Source organism: Nipponia nippon, unplaced genomic scaffold (assembly GCF_047370975.1).
Source record: "Nipponia nippon isolate SJK-2023a ecotype South Korea unplaced genomic scaffold, ASM4737097v1 scaffold_1, whole genome shotgun sequence".
NCBI classification, from domain to species: domain Eukaryota; kingdom Metazoa; phylum Chordata; class Aves; order Pelecaniformes; family Threskiornithidae; genus Nipponia; species Nipponia nippon.
The window spans coordinates 53,614,232-53,634,269 of record NW_028262290.1 but is presented as its reverse complement, the minus strand read 5'-3'; the positions used below and the strand labels follow the sequence as shown (position 1 = coordinate 53,634,269).

Below are 20,038 nucleotides of genomic sequence, written 5' to 3'. Positions count from 1 at the left end.
ACGTTCACATCCTAGAACACCTTCTCCTGCTATGTTCTTTATTTACATAGCTTCACATAATAGTTTTATACTGTCTCAAGTTTAGCTTTCTACTCTTGCCCTATCTTTTTCATCCAATCAAACCTATTTCCAACTGCTCACTCTGGCCCTGGATGAAATAGTATCTTTATCATGCCTGGTCCTTTTCTGCCCTGTACATTACTAAAATCCTTGTGATGCAGATCACTAGAGGTGACCTTTGACTCTCCCTCCCTTTTTCTTTTTTTTTTTTTGGTCTCATTTACCTGTTGACTACTTTCTCTAGCATTTTAAGACTCCATTTCTTAAACCACGGAAAACTTTCATTTTCTTTAGGTATTTGTGAAAGCCAGCAGAATCACCTTTTTTTAAAAAAAAAAAAAAGCTGAGGACAGCCTTATAAAGTAAAATTCTGTCCAGGTATCTACAGTTTCCCAACACGATTATTTTACCTCCAGCTTAAGTCTCCATTTCCAACTCTTAAAATGCATACTCAGTTCAGCTGTAAGGATTTTTCTTTTTGACATTACCGTTTCCTACTCAAATCCTTCTGTCATAGCTACTTTTGGTATCAAGGATCAATTTAAGGATGAATTTTTGATCTGCTTAAGCAGTGAGGTTCTTTTATGAGGGTTGCGCTAATACAGTTGTTGAAAAGTGGTTAGCATTAATACTATATTATATCTCATTTGCACCCATTAAGTATCAGCACTCTCCCAATCCATAGAAGAGCCTCCTAGTAAACCTGTTACACTGTTCACACTCACAAGTTACTACTTTGTTTTTTCCATTGGCACTGTCTGAAGGAGCTATGAATTCCCACGTCAGTAGCGTGGACATAGCTTTAGATACTGGCTTGTTGTTAACTGTCTGAAGTCTCTACAAATGGCTGTGGTTAGATCTCAGTATATCACTGCTCAAACCCTGCCTTTTAAACTGATATTACTTTGACACCTCATACATCAAAAAAGAGCAGTCCAGAAAATTCTCTTCCCCAAGACAGACAGGGATGCTTTTTAAATGAAAATCTCATTTCATGCCACAATCTGTTGACTTAATTATTACAATCAATTATATTGGCAGTGCTTTGCAGTTTGAAGCAGTTTTATTGAAAAGATTGATTTTTTTTTCATAAATAAAAAAGGATATATTTTAAATTTTTTTCACACATGAACATAAAAACTCTGAAAGCTCTTAGAAATGAAAATTAACTATATAAAAATTAGGCTATCAATGTTAAATACTTAAATTTTTGTTACTACTAACTGAAATACATTTATATCTATCAGTATAAAAATCTTCATAACAATGGGTAATACAACATGAATATTTCCTTTAACTGAATGTATTCACATTTTCAATACATAGGTATTTCCAGCAAGTCTCATCAGTCTATGCCTTTCTCTTTCGTGGAGTTCCGTTAAGTTCTGAAGGGGATATTTGCAGTGGTTGCTGTTGCTGCTTTTTTGTGGGAGAGGAGATCCATTCTTCTGAGCTAAACAAAAACATAGTACAGTAGCTTATAGAACAAGCCCATTTTTCTCTATACATATTATATATATGTTTGGTTTTATTTTTATATATATATATTTGATAGAATTGATGCAAAAGCACAGAGCTCCCACTAGCATAAACATTATAAACCCCATATTTGTGCATAGCTTCTTATCCTTGTAATTATTTTGTCAGAATTAGGAATAGCATCAGGCTAATATTAGATAGTTTAAATACATAACCACTTAAGTTCTCTACATGTGGATAAAAAATTTAAAATAATAACAAATATAAATAATAGAGACATAGTAATATAGTTAAAACCCATTCTGAAATTTACAGAACACAGCTGAATAAGATTTAAATCATCTCAAAAATATGACCATAATTCAGCGAAGACAGTGATGCAGTCATGAGGAGAGACAGGAGAAATGGAAAGTCAGTTCCATGTCATTTTAAAGATACAGACTTACAGATTTTCCTGATTTTATTTTGTGTGTGTACAAATGTTCATTAGCCACAGAGGCAATGTAGAAGCAGATACACAGGTAAAGAGGTAACAGTGTTAAACACTTTACCACCAGCTCACCTCAGACAGTTACTTAGAAAAAGTTACGTAAGAATGATTCTTTCTCTGTTCATCCGCCCAGTATTTGACACCAAACCGTAAAAGAGTTTACAGACCAAGCCATCTCAAATATTTCTGGGGTGTAAAAGAGTTGAATATACCAGAAAATACAGGGAATGTGAATGCACCAAGATGCCAATCAATCAGTTCATAAAGAGAAGCAGAATTAGAATTAGCAAGCAGATCTTTATATCAAGCTTAAATAACAGTAGAGACTTTAAAGGAAATTAAAAATACCTTGAAAATCAGCCTTATGCAAACTCTGCTCATTGTTGGTTATTGTATACAAACACAAATTAAAAAAAAAGAATCTCCCATGCCAAAAAAAACAAACTAGTTTTTGCTTTGAATTCAGGATATGGGAAAGTAATGATTAGATTCAGACTAGACTTACCTATACAATTTTTTTACTGTTTCTCTTCGCATTCTTTTGGGAGGGATGGGGGTGTCAGACATATCTAACATTATAGGCTGAAGTAATGATTCAGTGACTTTATCTGATGGAGTCATACCTATGAAAAAGTTGCAATTAAGAACAAATTTAAAAAAATATTAATCCTATTGGTTATAAATGGGTCCTGTAACAGTAGTGTTAAACCTTTGAAGTAAGGCTTTAGACATGCCATAAATTTTATAGTTACCTTATGTCTGAAACTGAGTTCAAAGATGACAGGTAAAAACATTTGCTTTATTTATAGTTGTCACAGAGTATATGTTGGTTTTTAAAAATATATTTTGAAATATCATAAATGATTTGCTATTGACATAAAACCCATTTCTAACTAAGAAATACTATCCTTGCAGAATTAGGGGTGTTCCTTTTTGTAGTACAATGTTTTGATTGTGTTTCCTTAGCAAAAGCAATTCAGCTCTTTACTACACAGTCATTTCAAAAAGAATGTCAATGTTCTCTACCACTGGGCCAGCCAGACTAACAGTTATATAATCTCGTATTAGTGAGATCATAGTTTCACGTTCACAAGACACTAACTGACCACATTTTTATTGTCTGAACACATCACAGGGCAGTGCTGGTCTAGGCAATATCCACAGCATCACACTACATACAGTTTTTCTGTTCTTTCCCTAAAATGAGACATCTCTAAGCTCTTAATTAATTTTAGCAATCTTCCTTCATAGCTTGAACTTGTTAGTTTGTAAGAGTAGAATACATCTGGATGCACTTAACAGTTCTTTAGGACACCAAAAATATAATACAATAACCTACCCAATTTTTGTTCTATTAGCTTGAGACTTTTCTCTTGTTCGGCAAGTTCCTGTTTTTTCTTTTGCACTTCTGGAGTGTTAAGTGACTGCAAATGTAAATCAAGGTCCTTGTTCACACTATCAAGTTTCACCACTGCTGCACGGTATTGCTGAAGAAGATCTAATTGAAGAATAAAATAATAAAACACAGAACAGTAAGTAAGTGGTCACATTGAGTTAGACGGCTACCAAATAAAATCCAGACAATGTATAAGATTCACAAGAAAACATATCTTTCAAAAAGCACTACTTAAAAAAAAACCCACCCAAACTTATAGTCGACCAATGGCTGTCCTTAAAATGACTGTAAAGACAGACTGATTTCTCTTTTCTTTTTGAGCCTGTATCTTAGATCACAGTAAAGTACCAGCGAACTCTGAAAATGATGTGGCGAACAGGTATTTCTTTACCCATCTTGTCGCTTATGTGCTCCAAACTGAATTCTCTACCTTTGATGCCATTAAGTGTGCTTGTAGTATGTTTTGCTTTTAGGGCTACAAAGCTGAAGCTTGTATTACTGGCTTGAATTCTAGTCCACCTTGTGGAACAAGAGAACATTTACTGAGTTTCACTTTGTATTGCCTATGGAAATTTAAACAAGGAGACAGCAGTAGACTCGGGTAAACAAGGGCATATTTTGCTGACAAACTTTGTTCCTCTTTTAACATGAGACGAATTTTTCTTTGTGCAGGCATTGAATAAATATGTCAATAAAGAAAGGGTTCAAGCATGTTAACTCATTCATTTTACTTGGTGGTGAATATGAGGTAGCTTGCACAAAGCTTAACTGAACACTAAATTATTTCACATTTGCCACAGGGTGAAAGTGTTCACATATGTAGTTACTGCAGACTGACAAAAGGCACTGTAAATTCTTATTACAGTGTCTTTTAGAAGTACCTTGTCAGTGGAATCATAGTTTAAGTAACTACTTTCCTTTTATGCTACAAACATAGAAGAAGAGCAAGTCACAACTAATGTTAAGGAGAAAATTCAGTTCAAAACAAGTCTTGTGTAATGAGGTGCTGTCCTGTCCTTTATATGGAATTTCACTATTATTTTCCTCTAAATGTCCAGTAACAATCCAAGTGAAATTAAAACCATGCCCTCTTCTTCTACCATGATTGTTCCTGAACTAAATTATAGACAATTCCAATTTAATTCACATTGAGTAATAATTGAGTTCAACAATTGAAAATGTGTTGACAGGCAAGTATGAAGTGTGCTAAAACCAGCATATTTCAGTCTGTAGCTGAAATACTTACTATGTTTTTCTGACATGTAATATATTTTTACTGAAATGCCTAGGGAAGATCTTTTTAGTCTTTTTTCTCCCTCAACTGGTCAATGTTAAGTAGTTTCCTTGTATATAAGGCTACTTCAATAGGTACATGTGTTCGCTCTCTCTCTCCCGTTCTACCCCCATTCCTGTCCATTGCACATTTCTAGGAATACTGTCATGGAAAAACTTCATGTCCTTTCTTTTGAAAATTAAGTATTTAAGAACAACCTTATTTGTGAATAAGACTTTTCAATGTTTTACAAATTAGTCAGGTCAGCTGTTACATGTCAGAAGCTGCCATCTTTTAACTTCCTTTATAACTTTTATTCTGAAAGGAAGAATCCAAGTACATAATGAAATTTAAGTGATCCCACAGGAAATACAAGGTATCTTCTCATTAGGGAAATAACATAGATGTTATTGTGCATGACTCTGATGAGAACAGGAATTTTTCTACCACTGTTTCACAGAGCGCACTTGCACAGTAAGAAATTCTAAATCGATGTATGGTGTTTCCAGAGGAGAAAGACCTGAAACTTCTGTTTTTCAAGGATGCTGGAATTCAATCCGCCTGCTGTTTGAATGATTACCACTGCTTATACTCTTTCTTTAATAAGAGTAAGAAAAAGGGGGAATATCTCATAATTATTATTTTTTCTTTCAGGAAATTTACTAACTATAAGTTTTTAAAGAAAAGGGGAATTCATAAATAGGACATTATACAGGTCATATTTCTTAAAATAACTTTATGCTAAATTGAAGTTTTCCTTTTTATTTTACATAAGAGAACAATAAATAGGCAAGCAATATAATTCTGGAAGTTCTGTGTTTTCATGACTTCATTAACCCACCTATTTGTCCAGAGAAAGTAGAGTAAAGTTTTGGCATGGGTGCTCCAAATACCATTCCTCTGAGTTTGTCCATGGGAGGAGCTTTATTCTGCAGGCCTCCAAATTTTCCATTGCTGCGAATCCTGTCCCCTTCCCTAGTCAGCAAAGTAGGGCAATGTGTAATTTTTACAACCTACACAGGTATAAAAAGTGATATGAAATTAGTAATTCCATAGAAAAATCTAAGTTTTCAGCAATGCTGTTGTGAAGCTTTGTATCTTTCAACTACGATGCAGCTTGTTCTCGAATGAGAACGTATTTTATGAAATTACATTTCATGATTTTTGCTTTCATGTAATAGAATGCATATATTAAACAGTACTGCCAATAATTATGAAGACTAGATTTTTCATGGTTTTTCGCGTCCTCAAATTTTAACAGAACTCTGGAGGCAGAATTTAGATCTATACGGGAAAAAGCAAATTATCAACATATACTATGAAGTAATGGCAATAAACATTAGTGCTGATAAAAAAGTGTGAGCAATTATTCAATTATTTGACGAAGATGGCTTTTTTCTTTTTTTTTTAAATGCACAAGATTTAAAGCATCTAAATTCCAAGGGATTTATTTCTTGTAACATATTCAATAAAACTTCCATATAATTGATGAAATTTACCTGTGGTGGGTGACCGAAACAAATGGGGTGACAGACTAACCAAGTGAAATGACCCACACCTCATTTTGAGAAATGACAACATATACAAACACCTTTTCCTGAACAGACACAGATGGTCAGTCTCCTGACACTGATTAACAACCGAGATCTGACTCTTCTGTCTCTTGTGTTTGATTTTGCAGTAAAAAAATATATACTTTTTGATGAAAGAAGCACACACAGTCTTCACAGTTGAAAAATAGTAGCTATTTGTTCACTTGATGGACACTGAGATGGTTATAACACACAATGAAAATTAAAATATTAATGTCAATCATCTGTTTTTTGCTATGACTATATCCATATTTCTGAGACACTCTTTGGAAACATTCAAGACAATCCTTGTTCCCAGATTACCAGCTAGCGGTAGCCAATAAAAAGGGAATGGAATCACAGAGTAAAAGAGCCGGCCAGGCCCAGAGCACAGAGCAGGAAATCTGTGTTGCACTGACTGTGAAAGAACGAAACAGGCAAGCAATTTTAGATGCCACCAGAGGTTCCTTGTTAACTTGTTGTTCTCTTAAGAACAACCCTGCAGTACAATTTCTTATACTTCTGGAGAGGAAAAAAAATAAGAATATCGAGCCCCAAGAGCTTAATGTTTAATCAGTACAGTTCTACATTCTTATGCTGAATCATTATTTCAATTCTAGCAAACTCATAAGCTGAAAGTGCCCAGTGTCAGGACTTCCTCAGAGACTCTTGCCTGCTAAAATGTGTCTCATTAAACCTAAATAAAATGGGTCAGAAAAAGGTCTAGTAAGTTTCACATCAAGATTTTAGTGATTGTAGTGGATCTGAAATTTCATCATATGCCTCAGACTCCTGTGTTTTATTATACATACAGGGACTAGGAAAGTACTGAAGAATTTGCATTTAGCACTAACAGCAAAACTGAAAATGTTTATCTTTAAAATCATGGTCCCATGCTTCATGGCAACATTCACATAATGGAATTTGTTGAATGGAGGTAATTTTGTCAGTGCCAATAATAAAGATTTCATTCACTGTTAAGTGAATCGAGACTTACAGACAGTAAGCACACTTACAGCTAACGCAGCATTAAACTTAGTAATTATTCTAAGTTTGTAATGTGTTAAATATGTAGCTATGCAATATATTTGTTTTTAAAAAATATCAAGAATAATTGAAACATACCTCTTTTCTGTAATGGTTGGCAGCATCCAAGTTATCTATAATGATAGTGTCACCCAAGAGCATGCCAAACACTGAAAAATGTAATTTTTTGAACCATGAAATTTCTCCGCAACAAAATAACTTGAGTTTTGAAAAATCAATTCTGAGGCATCATTATTACAGCTTTTCAGATAAGTGCAAGGGAAATAGCATGTGCATGATCTTTTTTCAATGAAATTTTATTCTGAAATTGAGATAAATATGCAATCTTCTGTTTTCAAAGGATTAATAAAGAAAAAAAATTAGTATGTTTAATTGCCTTATGGCATAATTGACTGTATTTTCCGCCAAAGTACTCTCTTGATATCTTACATTTACATTTATGAAGACATACATAATAAAAAATGCCAAGCTTTATGAAATTACGTAAATGATATTTTTTTTAAGTCCTCCTTCAATGGTGTTCTTGGTTTCTTAATATGTTTCGTAATATTCAATGGGTTATCAAAGAAAAAAACCCAAACATTCCCAGGCTGATCATCCAACTGATTTTAAGACCTTTCTTCTGTTACTAAAAGACTGTTCTATACAAAGTCTAACTTGATGTAGGCTTGCATGAGATATGTCAAGCAATGTGGCTTTTAAATTCCCCCAGAAAAGTAATAGCCTATCTGCTAATGAGGAACACACAGAAGAATTTATAGTTAAAGTTGTGAAGTAAAAATGAAAATGAAAAACTAGTTGAACTAATTACAGATTCCAACTCTCAATATAAAGGAGTAGGTCTACTTAATTTAAGAAAAGGAGTGTAAGAAAAGGTAGGTACTGCTATGTTGTTAGAAAGAGCAAGAGGATGATGGTTCCCTAAGCTGAAATCTACATAAAAATTGAAAGCTTATTCTTACTGTAACTATTTAAGTATAACTTATATAGTCATGTACAGTTTGGTCTGAGTGTACATAAATCTATGCATTACACATTGCTGAGAGGAATAGGACTGGAAAAACAGCCTAACAAAAGCAGTAACTTCTGCAACATGAAAATATAAAACCAGTATCTTGATTGTCAGTTTCTGCTTACATGAGCTTGGGAATAAGATAATGCTGCAGTAATTTTAAAAAGAAAAAAACCTCTAGTATATATAGTAGAGAAAATAAAAATAAGACAACAAGCAGAAGACAGTGGTCATTGCTGAAATTTTCACAACTGCTGTTTGCAAGTACTTAACGCTAATGTTATCCTCTTTTTACCAGCAGACCTCACGAGGAACGTACACTGGTATTTGCAAACATCTCAATGAAGATTACTGAATGGGTTATGATTTGTGATGTTTCTGTATTTCATTTATTAAAAAGAAAGAAGTTATGAACAATTTCTTTAGTATCATTTACCTGTTTGACAATGCTCTACGTTATCTGGAAATGTTAACAGATCTCTGGCAAATACAGGATTTCCAATAGGTGTGAAGTATTTTTTTCCATTTCTTAAGTGAGGTAAAGGCCTAGTTAAAGAAAGGGAAGAGTGAGGGAGAAGAAAAGAGAAAAAAGTAATTTGTCATTATTTCATTATTGCTTCTGACAATCTAGTCAGAAATCTCAAACTGAATTGAATGCATCTTAACACTTCCACATTAGGTGCTAAATGATCCCAATGTTATTTGAAATGTCAGTTATATTAAAGATGCTTTGGTGAAACACTGATTTATAATGAGACATATATCCAACAAATTCATATGACTAATTTTATGGACAAGTTTTAATACACTATTTGACAAAAACTGAGATTTTGGACCTTATAAATACATCTGCACATCAGATCTTTTCTAAAAGGCATTCTTCATGATATCAGCAGTCATCTTCATAAGCAAATTATTTTCAGGCACAGAATTATTATATTTTTACCTTATCTTCCAGAAAACCAAAACAGCAGAATGAATTTCTATTACTACAGATGATTTTAGGGAAAGTACTCCAGAACTGGACTTTTAAAAAAGTTAGAATTTGATTTGAAGCACTAGAATGATTAAAAAAAAGTTCCTGCTCTAGAAAACATGTAGAAATGAAGAAAAAAAAATGGCAGGTTGTCTTTTCTTTTTAAGAGAAACACCCTATTAAATAAAGAACAACGCACAGTTAAAGCTATAAAGCTAGGATTTCAGCTAACATTTCAAGTGACATTACTGTTGCTATAATTATGAAGCCAGGAATTTTATACTTCCAATCTTTAATAGGAGTCAAGTTTAAAAAAGAAATTAGACAAAAAAAAAGCTGAAGAAGCGTGTAATACAAATGCAGAAGTTTCATTGTTTTTTCTCTACCTGTTCCAGTCAGGGAGCGTCTTCTTGTAAATAGAATCAAGGGGTAACACTTGTTGTCGACCTTGAGTTTCATCAAAAATAGAACGAGCGGCTTCAGTAGTCAGTGTGACTACACAGTCCATGTCGCTTGCCAAATGCCAAGAGATAACTTTTGCTGCTTCGTTATCCTCAATTTGTGCTAAATGTGCAATCTGTACCATAGAAGTTAGGACAGTCAAAATAGAAGCCAAGACCACCTCCCCTTTTCATACTAATCCCAATCATCCTGCAACATCAATCAGGCAGTTAATTCCCCTGTTGATGGCTCTGTTAAAAGAGCTGGTCACCTGATGGGTCGAGAATGCTATCTTCTTTTTAATACTCCTAAAAATTACTTGCATATTCAGTTTACTAATTTTTCATCACTACCACTTCCTGGAACCAACAAAACTCATTTGAAGGCTCTCTGAAAGAAAGCTCACCTTGCCTAAAATATCCTGGTTGCCTTTTGGATAGCTTGGGAGGGTACAAGTTCTTCTTGGCTGTTTCATTACTCCTTCTTGATCCAGCATCTTTTGTTTTATAAGGGAATCCACATACTGAAGCTGAGAATTAAAATTTAAAGTTAGCAAGCATATATCATTGGGCCGAGCTGCCGAAGTAGTTACTGTACCTGTTGTCAATCAAGTTCCCAACAAAAAAACATTCAATAATCTCAAACAGACTCTTACTATACAGGGGACCACTGCACATAATCTTAGCAGACAGCAAAAGGAGGCATACTGCAATTGTGACTATGAACTTTTCCTTAAAAGCTTTCAGGGAGCTTTTTATGAAGAGCTACCAGAGCTTGATTAAAGCCAAAACTGAAGAAAATTTCAATCAGTAGGAAAAGGCAACCCCAAACGTACAAAAAGAAACCATTTTAGAAGGGGACTATGTCCAGGCCTGAAAAATTTAGCCAGCAGGGGGAACCTGGGTATCATGACTGCAGAATGTGTATAATTTAATTTTACTGATTTGTGTTTAATGACTGTAACACTTGTTTTTATTTGATCTAAAGATAACTGATTATTTACATTTTTTTTTCTCCCAGAATGTTAGTAGTTTGAAAGTTTTCTTTAAAAAGTTTCTTTAAAATATAATTGGATCTTTATGGGAAATTAGCAATGAGGTACATTGCCCTGAATCCTTCAAACTTATTTTTACATCAACTTTGGCAGCAACATATGAAATTCACTAATTCTCTGCAAAGAAGTGTTTTCCTTTGGTCTACTTATGCCAGAATACATCCAGTGTATACTGATCAGCCTGCAAAAATCCATTTTTAAAACTAGCAGTACCAGTAACACAACTGGTAACCTTAGCAGAAAGGCAAAAGCAAGATCAGGATATAAAAGAGAAGTTTCACTTCTTTCTCTAGCAGTTTCCTTAAGAGATAGGCACACTAGCAGAACAGTAAAAAAAATTTAAGTTTGGTATTGATCGACAAATTTTCCTCATGGTTTAAATTTTCAGGGTTTCGGTAACAGGTGCTTGTGTATATACCAGTGTGATTCAATAATGTTATATAATAATATCAATTTCATATTAAGATTAGATTTATTTTTGAGATGTTATGGAGTTTAGTAAGAAATAAGCCATACTGTGTTTGTCTGTGGTAATTCAATTTGGTGTTTTTTCAGTTCGTTCTTCAGGTGAGTTTCTCTTGTTTCAGCTTCTTTAACCTGACCTGAAACCAATAAAATTAACAGAGAGTAAGGAAATATTAGAAAGCAACAGAATATTTCTTACAGAGTTTCTTACAATTTTTCAGAATTATGCCACCCACAGCTGATGATATCTACTTCTCAATTTCAGCACAGAAAATCAGGATTTGTCCACAAAGGTCTTGTTATTTGTCCAGCTTCTAAGCAATTTCACCAGCTGCCATCCCCTTCAGCTTCAGGAAGCAATGGGGCTAGTCCTTAGATCAGTCTGAGAATGTAAGGTCTTTTTTGTTTTCATCCTCAATTCTTTCCAAATGGTTCTCCAACAGGCAAAATGGCAAGAAGGAAAGGAAGAGTGGTAGCTGGCACTACCCTCTTTTGTCTGTTACATGGAACACCACTTTCCGGACACTATTTCCTCAACTCTCATATCTGAGATGAAGCAATTTTGAAAACAAATGAGTAAACAGGTAAGCAGCTTCCCATTCTCTCTATTCAAACAGGTTTGTATTTGGAAATGTTACTTAAGCATAAAGTATAATACTGTGCTCTAACTTACTCTCTCGAGGTGTGCAAAAATCTGCAAATATGAAGCAAAACTTTTTGCCTTTCACACTGGAATTCAGCAATTTGCATCCATAATGGAAACATGCAGTAAGCAAGTAACAGAAACATAGCCCTGTACTAAAAATACAAGATACAGCAGCATCTTCTAATTCCAGCATGCTTTATTTACATTTAGTGATTACTTAAAATAAAAATTCAAAATGCATCTATTAAAACAAACCTTCTGATCAACAGACAGGATGATTCAAACAAAAAAATAATGCAAAGAAAATATTTCCCTCATCTCTCCCTTTCCCATAAACAACTGCCCTCATACTGCTCTGCTGTTTAACAGGCTTTATAAAGGATTATATTTGCTGAAGAACATACAGATAAAAAATGAATAGCTACACAATACTTTTGAATAATGTACATAGGGTCAAATGTAGGGTGAAAAAGTAACGTTTTGAAAATGTAAGACTAACTTTTTGAAAAAGGATTATCTGTCATTCATTTTCTAAAGTAGTTTTTATGCAACTGTTGAATTTCCAGACAGATGAGCATTCACATATCCATTGCAAAGATGGGAGTGCAAAGCAGTCATGGAAAAAAAGAATCAGACTACCAACTTCAATGTTTTCTTCCTCCTTTTGACGGTTCTGACATAAGACATTCTACCTCAAATCAAGACCCTTCCTAGGTAGGTCCATCCAAATAACTAGATGCTTCCCTGCTAATGCAAAGATATACTCCTTTCTGCTCCCCTCTAATTACAGTATCTCATTATTTCAAATACCCATTTTTCTCCCCCTCTCTGTATTCTCAAATTTATTAAAGGAAAAAAAGCTTAATTCCCAGGAAATGTATTTATCTATTTGATTGCACTTACATTTAATTTCAGTTACAAGCTGATTAGTAGTATCAAACCAATTTCTGTAAACACCTATGGAATGAGATAATTGGTCTCTCTCCTTTGTAAGTGTTGCCATCTGTTGCTGCTTCTTGAAATCTACAGAAATAAATATATATATTTTTAGAAGAAAATGCAGTAACAGGCTTAGTTGGTTTAAACATCAGCAAAAATCTATTGAACTATTACACAGTTCTGAAGAAGTATTATGGACCTAAAAATAGTTGGTTCTAAGGAAAAGCAAGCATTTTAGAGTAATTGAAACATACCATTGTAAAACATAAATGACAGATAGTATGGTTCCAAAGGTTTTTTCAAAGCTGGCAGATCTGGCTCAAATACAAGAATATATTCAGTGCTATCTCTTCCAGGACTGTTTTCAGCCAGCACTAAATTCTAATAAAACAAACAAACATACATACATAAGTTTATGTTCGCACTTGAGGTAATACATAAAATAAAATAAACATTCTTCAAACACTAAATCTTAGAAAGTTGTCTAACACATGATGTCTATACAATATTACTGCAGTTTTAAGTAGTGGCTTGGAAATGCCTTTTATACCTAATAAAAAGAAGCAAAATACAAAGATTTAGCAGTAACTATTTTATTCTTTAAGAATTAAGATTGTCATTTTACCTGTTTAAAGAGTCTTATTATTTTTGGCTATATGTTTTATTTAAGAGACATATGCTCAGAAAAAAATATTATCTGCACTGTCCCATAAGCAAGATTTCCTCAGATGTATTTCATTCAGCATGTGAACAAATGCAAACGGAACATTAAAAAGAAAGACCCAATACATAAACACAGAGAAAGAAAAACAAACTATTCCCAGTGCTGAGTTGAAGTTACTGCTGTTACCATGGAAGTAGACAGCAGGTCCCAAATGAATGAACAATATATATCCAAACACTAACATGAACATCCCATTTCTATCAATTCCTTATTGAAACAACAAACTAAATCCTTTGCCTTTCTTTACAAACACAGGAAATATTATAAAACCATAAAGAATGGTAAACAGAAATAAAATTAGTATAAGGTAATATCTAAATGTGCTGTTACTTTGGGAAAGGTATCATGCATAAAATGAATAATGCTTATAATAAAACTCATACTGTTTCCACCTTTAACATGTAGAAATTGCTACTCAACTGGCCAAATCAAGAGAGAGGTGGTTGCAGCCTAAAAGAAGAGATAGATATATAACCTTCAAAGATAGTCTTCATGGCTTTCAAAAATATTGCAGCTACATATTTAATCAGGAGAAGTCTGTAGTGGAAATATATTTTCCTTAGAAAATTTACACTAATAAAAATCTAAACATTTTCCTTCATTAAACAAGTTTAGTATTGCTGAACCTCAGTGTAAGGGTAAACATGTCAGATTATCAACTTCATTACATTGATGCTAACTGCACATGATTATATTTATAAACAAGATGGAACAATTTCAAGATATTTGAAAAAAGCATTGGTGTGTCCCCTCCTCTCCCCATTACTAGTCATATGAAAAGTACATTGCATCACAACCAACAAATCCTTTCCACATGAGTTTTGCTGAGTTGTCTAAAGTCAGAGAACTCAGTATAAACTAGACAACTGAAAACTGCCTGAAGAGGGGAAGAGATATGGGATTCACTGAAATGGAATTACTCCCACTAGGAAACTAGGGAACACAAGTTACTGTCAAAAGCAGTAGGATCTCATCGGATCACAGTAATGAGAAAGCAGAAGAATGCAAACCCCATCCCTCAAACAAACCAGGAATATATAAATAGAAAGAAAAAGCATCTGCTTACAAAAAAAAAAAAAAAAAAAAATCCAAAACAAGCCAAACAAAAAACCCCTCAAACATGCCCCCCCCTTACATAGGTTGTTAGTTTAGTCACTGAAGCAAGGCTGGTGTATTTAGGTCACAAAGGCTCAACAGCAGGTTACTAGCAGATGGAGATAAAAAAATTGTTATTTCTGCATTAGTGAGGAGTCTGAGAAATTATCCAGTAATTTTATCTGAACTGTCAAGAGTCCACTCTATGGGGTTATTATTCCCCTCAACAGTATTAAGTTTTAAACATCTGTTGAAATTTCTACCACAGGTGTAAATGCAAGATTTGTGGAGAAAAGCGCTATTTTATTAGACCAGTGGTTATAGCCAACTCCTTACCTACACTTTTGCACTTTACACCCCACCTGCCTGAGAAAAATGTGAGAGTGCACCATAAATCAATTAGTATATTAATTTTAACTGATACCTCTAATCGGTCCATGCATTTTATTTTTCTAGCTTGTTTCTCATACATATTTTGTCACTTTTCCTTACGGATCGGAGTAGACCAGAGTTTGACAGATTGTTCAGTGAAAAGTGTTTGCCCGTGTTAACTGGATGTTTCTGTCCTTGACTGTTATCGACAGAGAATTATTTATGCTGTGCCATGAAGTTTCATTTATGTAGTTCCATAAAAGCAGCTGATGTACATCATATATAAAATATATTATGAAGAAGTTTGTATGGAGGATCTGTAGATTTTAGTGATTCTACTGGGGTTTTATTGTGGTGATTTCCAAGATGTACTGAGAGATTTTGTGTTTGTTGCTAAGGCAGTGTCTGCCTCCAGCTGGCACACACTGATGCTGGTCTGCTGGGAAGCTGCTTCCAGTGAACAAGTTAGAAAGGTGGCTGAGAAAATTGCTTTTAAAAGAAGTTGGATCCTCCTTCAGTACACCTTCTGTTTGAAGATTTTCATAGATTTCAGGCTAGTAAGACATGTGACAACCAGAGGAACCAAATGAATTAGGGGTATACTTTTGCTCTGCAATTCTTATATGATACTTAAGCAACTTTAAAAAAAAAAAAATGTATATATACCTATTTTATCATGTGAATAGCCCTATTGACTGAAGTTCTCTGTAGGCTTTTAAGAGACATATTGTGATCATTCCACTGAGAACAAATGTGCGGCTCTACGCTCAGCTGGGGTTTTTTTGGTGTGTTTTGAACAGTTTCTGGTTTTGTGCTTGTGTACGTTTGAATTTGTGTCTTTTACATTATACTTTTTAACAATTGTTACAAATGGAACTCATAGGTTTTAAAAATTCAATCTGTATTTGTTGAAGAAAAAGTGACTGCAATGACACGACTACAATATGCAGTACTTTTGGAGGTATGCATGATGCTACAGCCAGAGACTCAAACTGAAATAAGGCAAGCATTTTTAACAGTCAAGGGCGCTAATGACTAAAATAAAGCATAAAGACAAGTGGTAGTTTTATCTTTAATTCTTCAAATGAGGATAGGATGCCTTTCTGCAAAGTATATATAAGCCCAATTAGCTTGACAAAATGTGAAGAGAACCTGGTATAACTTAATTATGTATATATGAAGAGGTCAGACTAAATGATCTTAAGATATTACAGCCAGACAGTATTATAAATAAAAATGTAAAATACCACTACTATTAATGGCTTAACTACAAATTGGTGAAGTGTTATTTACATGTGAAATTCAAATGAGAAATAGACTTATCCTGGATTCCCCTGTATGTCCCAGTCCCTAACTGAGTTTTTGAATGTATTTGTAAACTTCCCTCACTTTGCAAGGATAACCAGTTTAAAGAATATCTCTCCTTCAGGTTTTCTGAAAATCAGCAACCAAACAGAGAAGAAATAACTTATCTACTTATCAGTAAGGCAAGGCTACAATATGCTAACCCTCCACAAACCATGACAAGATGTAAGATCAGCTTTGAAACTATAGGAAAATAGGCCTCATTAGATCCACTGCTCATGGAGCTAACTGTGTATTTCAGTCACACTTACAATTTCAGCTGATCCTCTGTGAAATGGAAACTCAATTGCACTGACTTTCCCCTGAAACTGTGGGATCTCTATATCATCTTCATTGGGGCTCTTAATTTTTGCTATTATTCTGCCAACTAGATCAATTCCAGTGTGGTTGTTGTATTCATCCTGTAAGTAAAAAAGACAAAAAAGTTAGTTTGGAACATGAATTGAACTAAGTAATGCATTTGTATACTGCATTGGGTTTACATGGCAAGGTGCTGGCAGTGGTGGGGCTGCAGGGCAGCCTCTGCAAGGAGAAGCCGGGGCTGCCTTGTGTCAGACACAGCCAGTGTCAGCTGGCTCCAACCGACCCACCGCAGGGCACAGCCAATCCCCTCAGCCAAAATGGTGCTTCCTCTGGGAAAATATATTTAAGAAAGGGGAAAAATGCACAGGCAGAGGAGAAGGGGGGGGGGGGGGGGGCGGGATGGGAGACAACAAAGAGAAACAGCAGAGGCAACACCAAGGCAAGAGAGCAGGGGGTGGAGGTGCTCCAGGCGCCAGAGCAGAGATTCCCCTGCAGCCTGTGGGGATACCACAGTGGAGCAGGTATTTCCCTGCAGCCCATGAAGGACCACAGTGGAGCAAATATCCCCATGGCAGCCTGTGGAGGATCCCACGCTGCAGCAGGGAGATATTTCCTGAAGGACTGCAGCCTGTGGAGAGGACTCATGCTGGAGCAGTTCATAGAATCATAGAATCGTTTAGGTTGGAAAAGACTTTTAAGATCATCAAGTCCAACCGTAAACCTAACTCTGCCAAGTCCACAACTAAACCATGTCCCTAAGCGTCACATCTACACGTCTTTTAAATACCTCCAGGGATGGGGACTCAACCACTTCCCTGGGCAGCCTGTTCCAGAAGGACTGCAGCCCATGGAGGGACCCACACGAGAGCTGTTATGGACTGACCGTGACACCCATTCCCCATCCCCCTGCACAACTCAGGGAGAGGTAGAGGAGTCTGGAGCAAAGCTGAGCCTGGGAAAGGGTGGGGCGGAAGGTGTTGCTTTACTTTTTTTGTCTCTGTTTCTCACTACTCAAATCTTTTTTAATTGTTGAGAAATTAAATTAATTTTCCAAAAGTTGAGTCTGTTTTGCCCATGGCAGTAACTGGTAAGTGATCTCCCTGTATCCTTGTGAACATTCAAAGTTCAGGAAACCTTATTTTTTGTAATACAAGATTTCTAAGAGAAACTGTCTCCTGGAAGAAAAATCATGGAGAGAAACGTCTGCTGTATATATAAGTGTTTTCCCACTAGAGTCTATCCTTGAAATGTTTTTTTTTTCCTGTGGCAACAAGAAATGAGTTTCAATTGAGATGCCTGACAGCAAGGATTGCATGTTTCAGTTTTGGTCATCTGTATGTAAATAAAACAAGATGCACCTGTCATAAACTGGAAATCACTGATTTACATATTTTCTGTGAAGTTAATCTGCAAAGAGAGAGCAGCAACACCTTACAGCAAAATTCAACATATTTTTCGCAGTCTTATATATTTCCCTAATTATGATTTTGTATTAAAGTATAATTACCATTACATGGAGGTATAAATCCTTGACCAGTGTACGGCTAGTAAGAGCTCGAACATTGGAAACTGCTGGAGTAGCTGGTAAAGAATCAGGTGACAAGCGTACAGGGTCATTAGGTACAACTTCAACTATAATCTAGCAGAAAAAGGAGGAAGAATAAAATAAAACAAAACAAAATAAAGACTGACATAATTCACTGCAATTCACCTGCACACATGGGTTGCTCAAAAAATACTGAAACAAATGCATGTGAAATTTACTTACAATCTTGAAATAAATTAACATGACCATAAAACAGTTCTACTAGGTTGCAAATTATGCAGCTCTGTTATTCCACAGAATTTCTGCTTAGTTATAAAAGCTAATGAAAACATATTTTGATAATCAACAGTCTGAAATCAGTAATTATCAAAAATAAAAATATAATTTTTTGCAAAGCTTCCACGTAGAAGTATTTGCATTCTGAATCTAGAAAGTACCATAATATTTCTCCCAGCTGATTCTGTATTCATGTATTACATGTTCTTGGCTACATGTAATTAATTATAGATTCAAACCTGGTCACTGCTGAGCGTATTTGTCCTATCCATTGCAAAGGTAAACTGGATACTGTAAGTGCCCACTCTCTCTGGAACCACTTTATCCCTAAGTAAATCAAAAACAAAAACCAAGCAAAAGCAAGTCAATATTGAATTGACAAGTATGTAATTATGCAAGCAATTAAAATTCTGAGTAGTCCTCCAAACTAGTTTGAGTCCTGTTAATGCATGACATATTTTAGTATTCCTCCATAATACTCCTCCTTCAGCAGGAATGCCATGGAAGTTTCTCAAGAACTAGAATAAGGCATTTGGAAGCTTGGATGAGGAAAGTCTCCTTGAAGAGTTTGTCTCTACTAGCTGACAGGAAGTTTGTTGTGGCCCTATTATTCAGAAATCTGCAAGTCTACCTCATTTCACTTTCCATTTAATGAATTTTCACAAAACTACTGAAACAGAGCAGAGAGATGTTTAGATCTGCAACAACAACAAATGCTCTTCAAATTTAATCATTTGGCTTGAATTCACATAAAATTTGAATAGCTAATTCCGTCTCTTACTCAGAAAGTGTACAAAGTTGGGTAACTCATAATAACTCATGTATTCTAATATATTATCTTAGACTCCTTTTTCTACTCTCAGATTAAACAAATGTCAAATGTATCTAGGGAAGAATTCAATCCTCATGTTCATTGCATCTTGCTAATATCTTTTACCATTTCATAGCACTGTAGCATGCTAATTCTATAACAGGTTGTTATTATCAAAACCTAAAACTTGTTTCTATTTCAAACTACTAATGCAACTTACTGTACAAAATACATAATTATAAAATAAATGCTGCTATACCTGAAGTAAAAGAAGCCATCTTCCTTATCATCCTTCACTTTACTACAGCTGAATATTGTAACCTGAAAAAAAGATGCAAAAAATTTAATGCAATATACTGAAAGTTAGAGTACCTTACTTGTAATATGCTATCAAGTCTTCGTGACTTGCAGTACTGATAGCATACAGAAATTCAGTGAGATCACCTATAATTTAGACACTAGCTTCATATTCTTAATTCTTGGGAGTCTTTTCTTTGCAAAATTCAGGGCGACAACTTTTAAGTCTCCCTGCTATTAGTTTCTGCACAGCAGTAGCATTTCTGTCCTTACTATAGTCTTGACATTTCAACAGTCTGACAACTTGTTACAGGACAAATACTGATAAACAAATATGATTAATATGTAATACTTGTTATTTAAAATCTAGAACAGGACATTGATCCAAGTTAAAGGAAGG

The 20,038-nt window shown here is 34.8% G+C and overlaps 1 protein-coding gene across 3 annotated transcripts in view; it reads right to left on the bottom strand.

Annotated features, from left to right (window-relative positions):
• Positions 1-1,097: 1,097 nt before the first annotated feature.
• SMCHD1 (structural maintenance of chromosomes flexible hinge domain containing 1) overlaps positions 1,098-20,038 on the bottom strand; it is a 96,166-nt gene continuing 77,225 nt past the window's right edge. For 2 of the 3 annotated variants that reach the window (XM_087755543.1, XM_087755534.1), the window contains 15 exons: positions 19,601-19,662; positions 18,770-18,857; positions 18,216-18,347; positions 16,657-16,806; positions 13,104-13,230; positions 12,814-12,933; positions 11,316-11,401; positions 10,152-10,274; positions 9,691-9,881; positions 8,765-8,874; positions 7,395-7,465; positions 5,540-5,711; positions 3,369-3,527; positions 2,535-2,652; positions 1,098-1,513 (listed from right to left, as the gene is read on the bottom strand). In XM_087755543.1, the coding sequence (XP_087611669.1) occupies positions 1,411-1,513; positions 2,535-2,652; positions 3,369-3,527; positions 5,540-5,711; positions 7,395-7,465; positions 8,765-8,874; positions 9,691-9,881; positions 10,152-10,274; positions 11,316-11,401; positions 12,814-12,933; positions 13,104-13,230; positions 16,657-16,806; positions 18,216-18,347; positions 18,770-18,857; positions 19,601-19,662 (1,812 nt within the window). In that variant the 3' untranslated portion in view covers positions 1,098-1,410. Of the gene's footprint in view, positions 1,514-2,534; positions 2,653-3,368; positions 3,528-5,539; positions 5,712-7,394; positions 7,466-8,764; positions 8,875-9,690; positions 9,882-10,151; positions 10,275-11,315; positions 11,402-12,813; positions 12,934-13,103; positions 13,231-16,656; positions 16,807-18,215; positions 18,348-18,769; positions 18,858-19,600; positions 19,663-20,038 lie in introns of those variants that run through there. The other variant, XM_087755550.1, reaches the window with a different exon arrangement.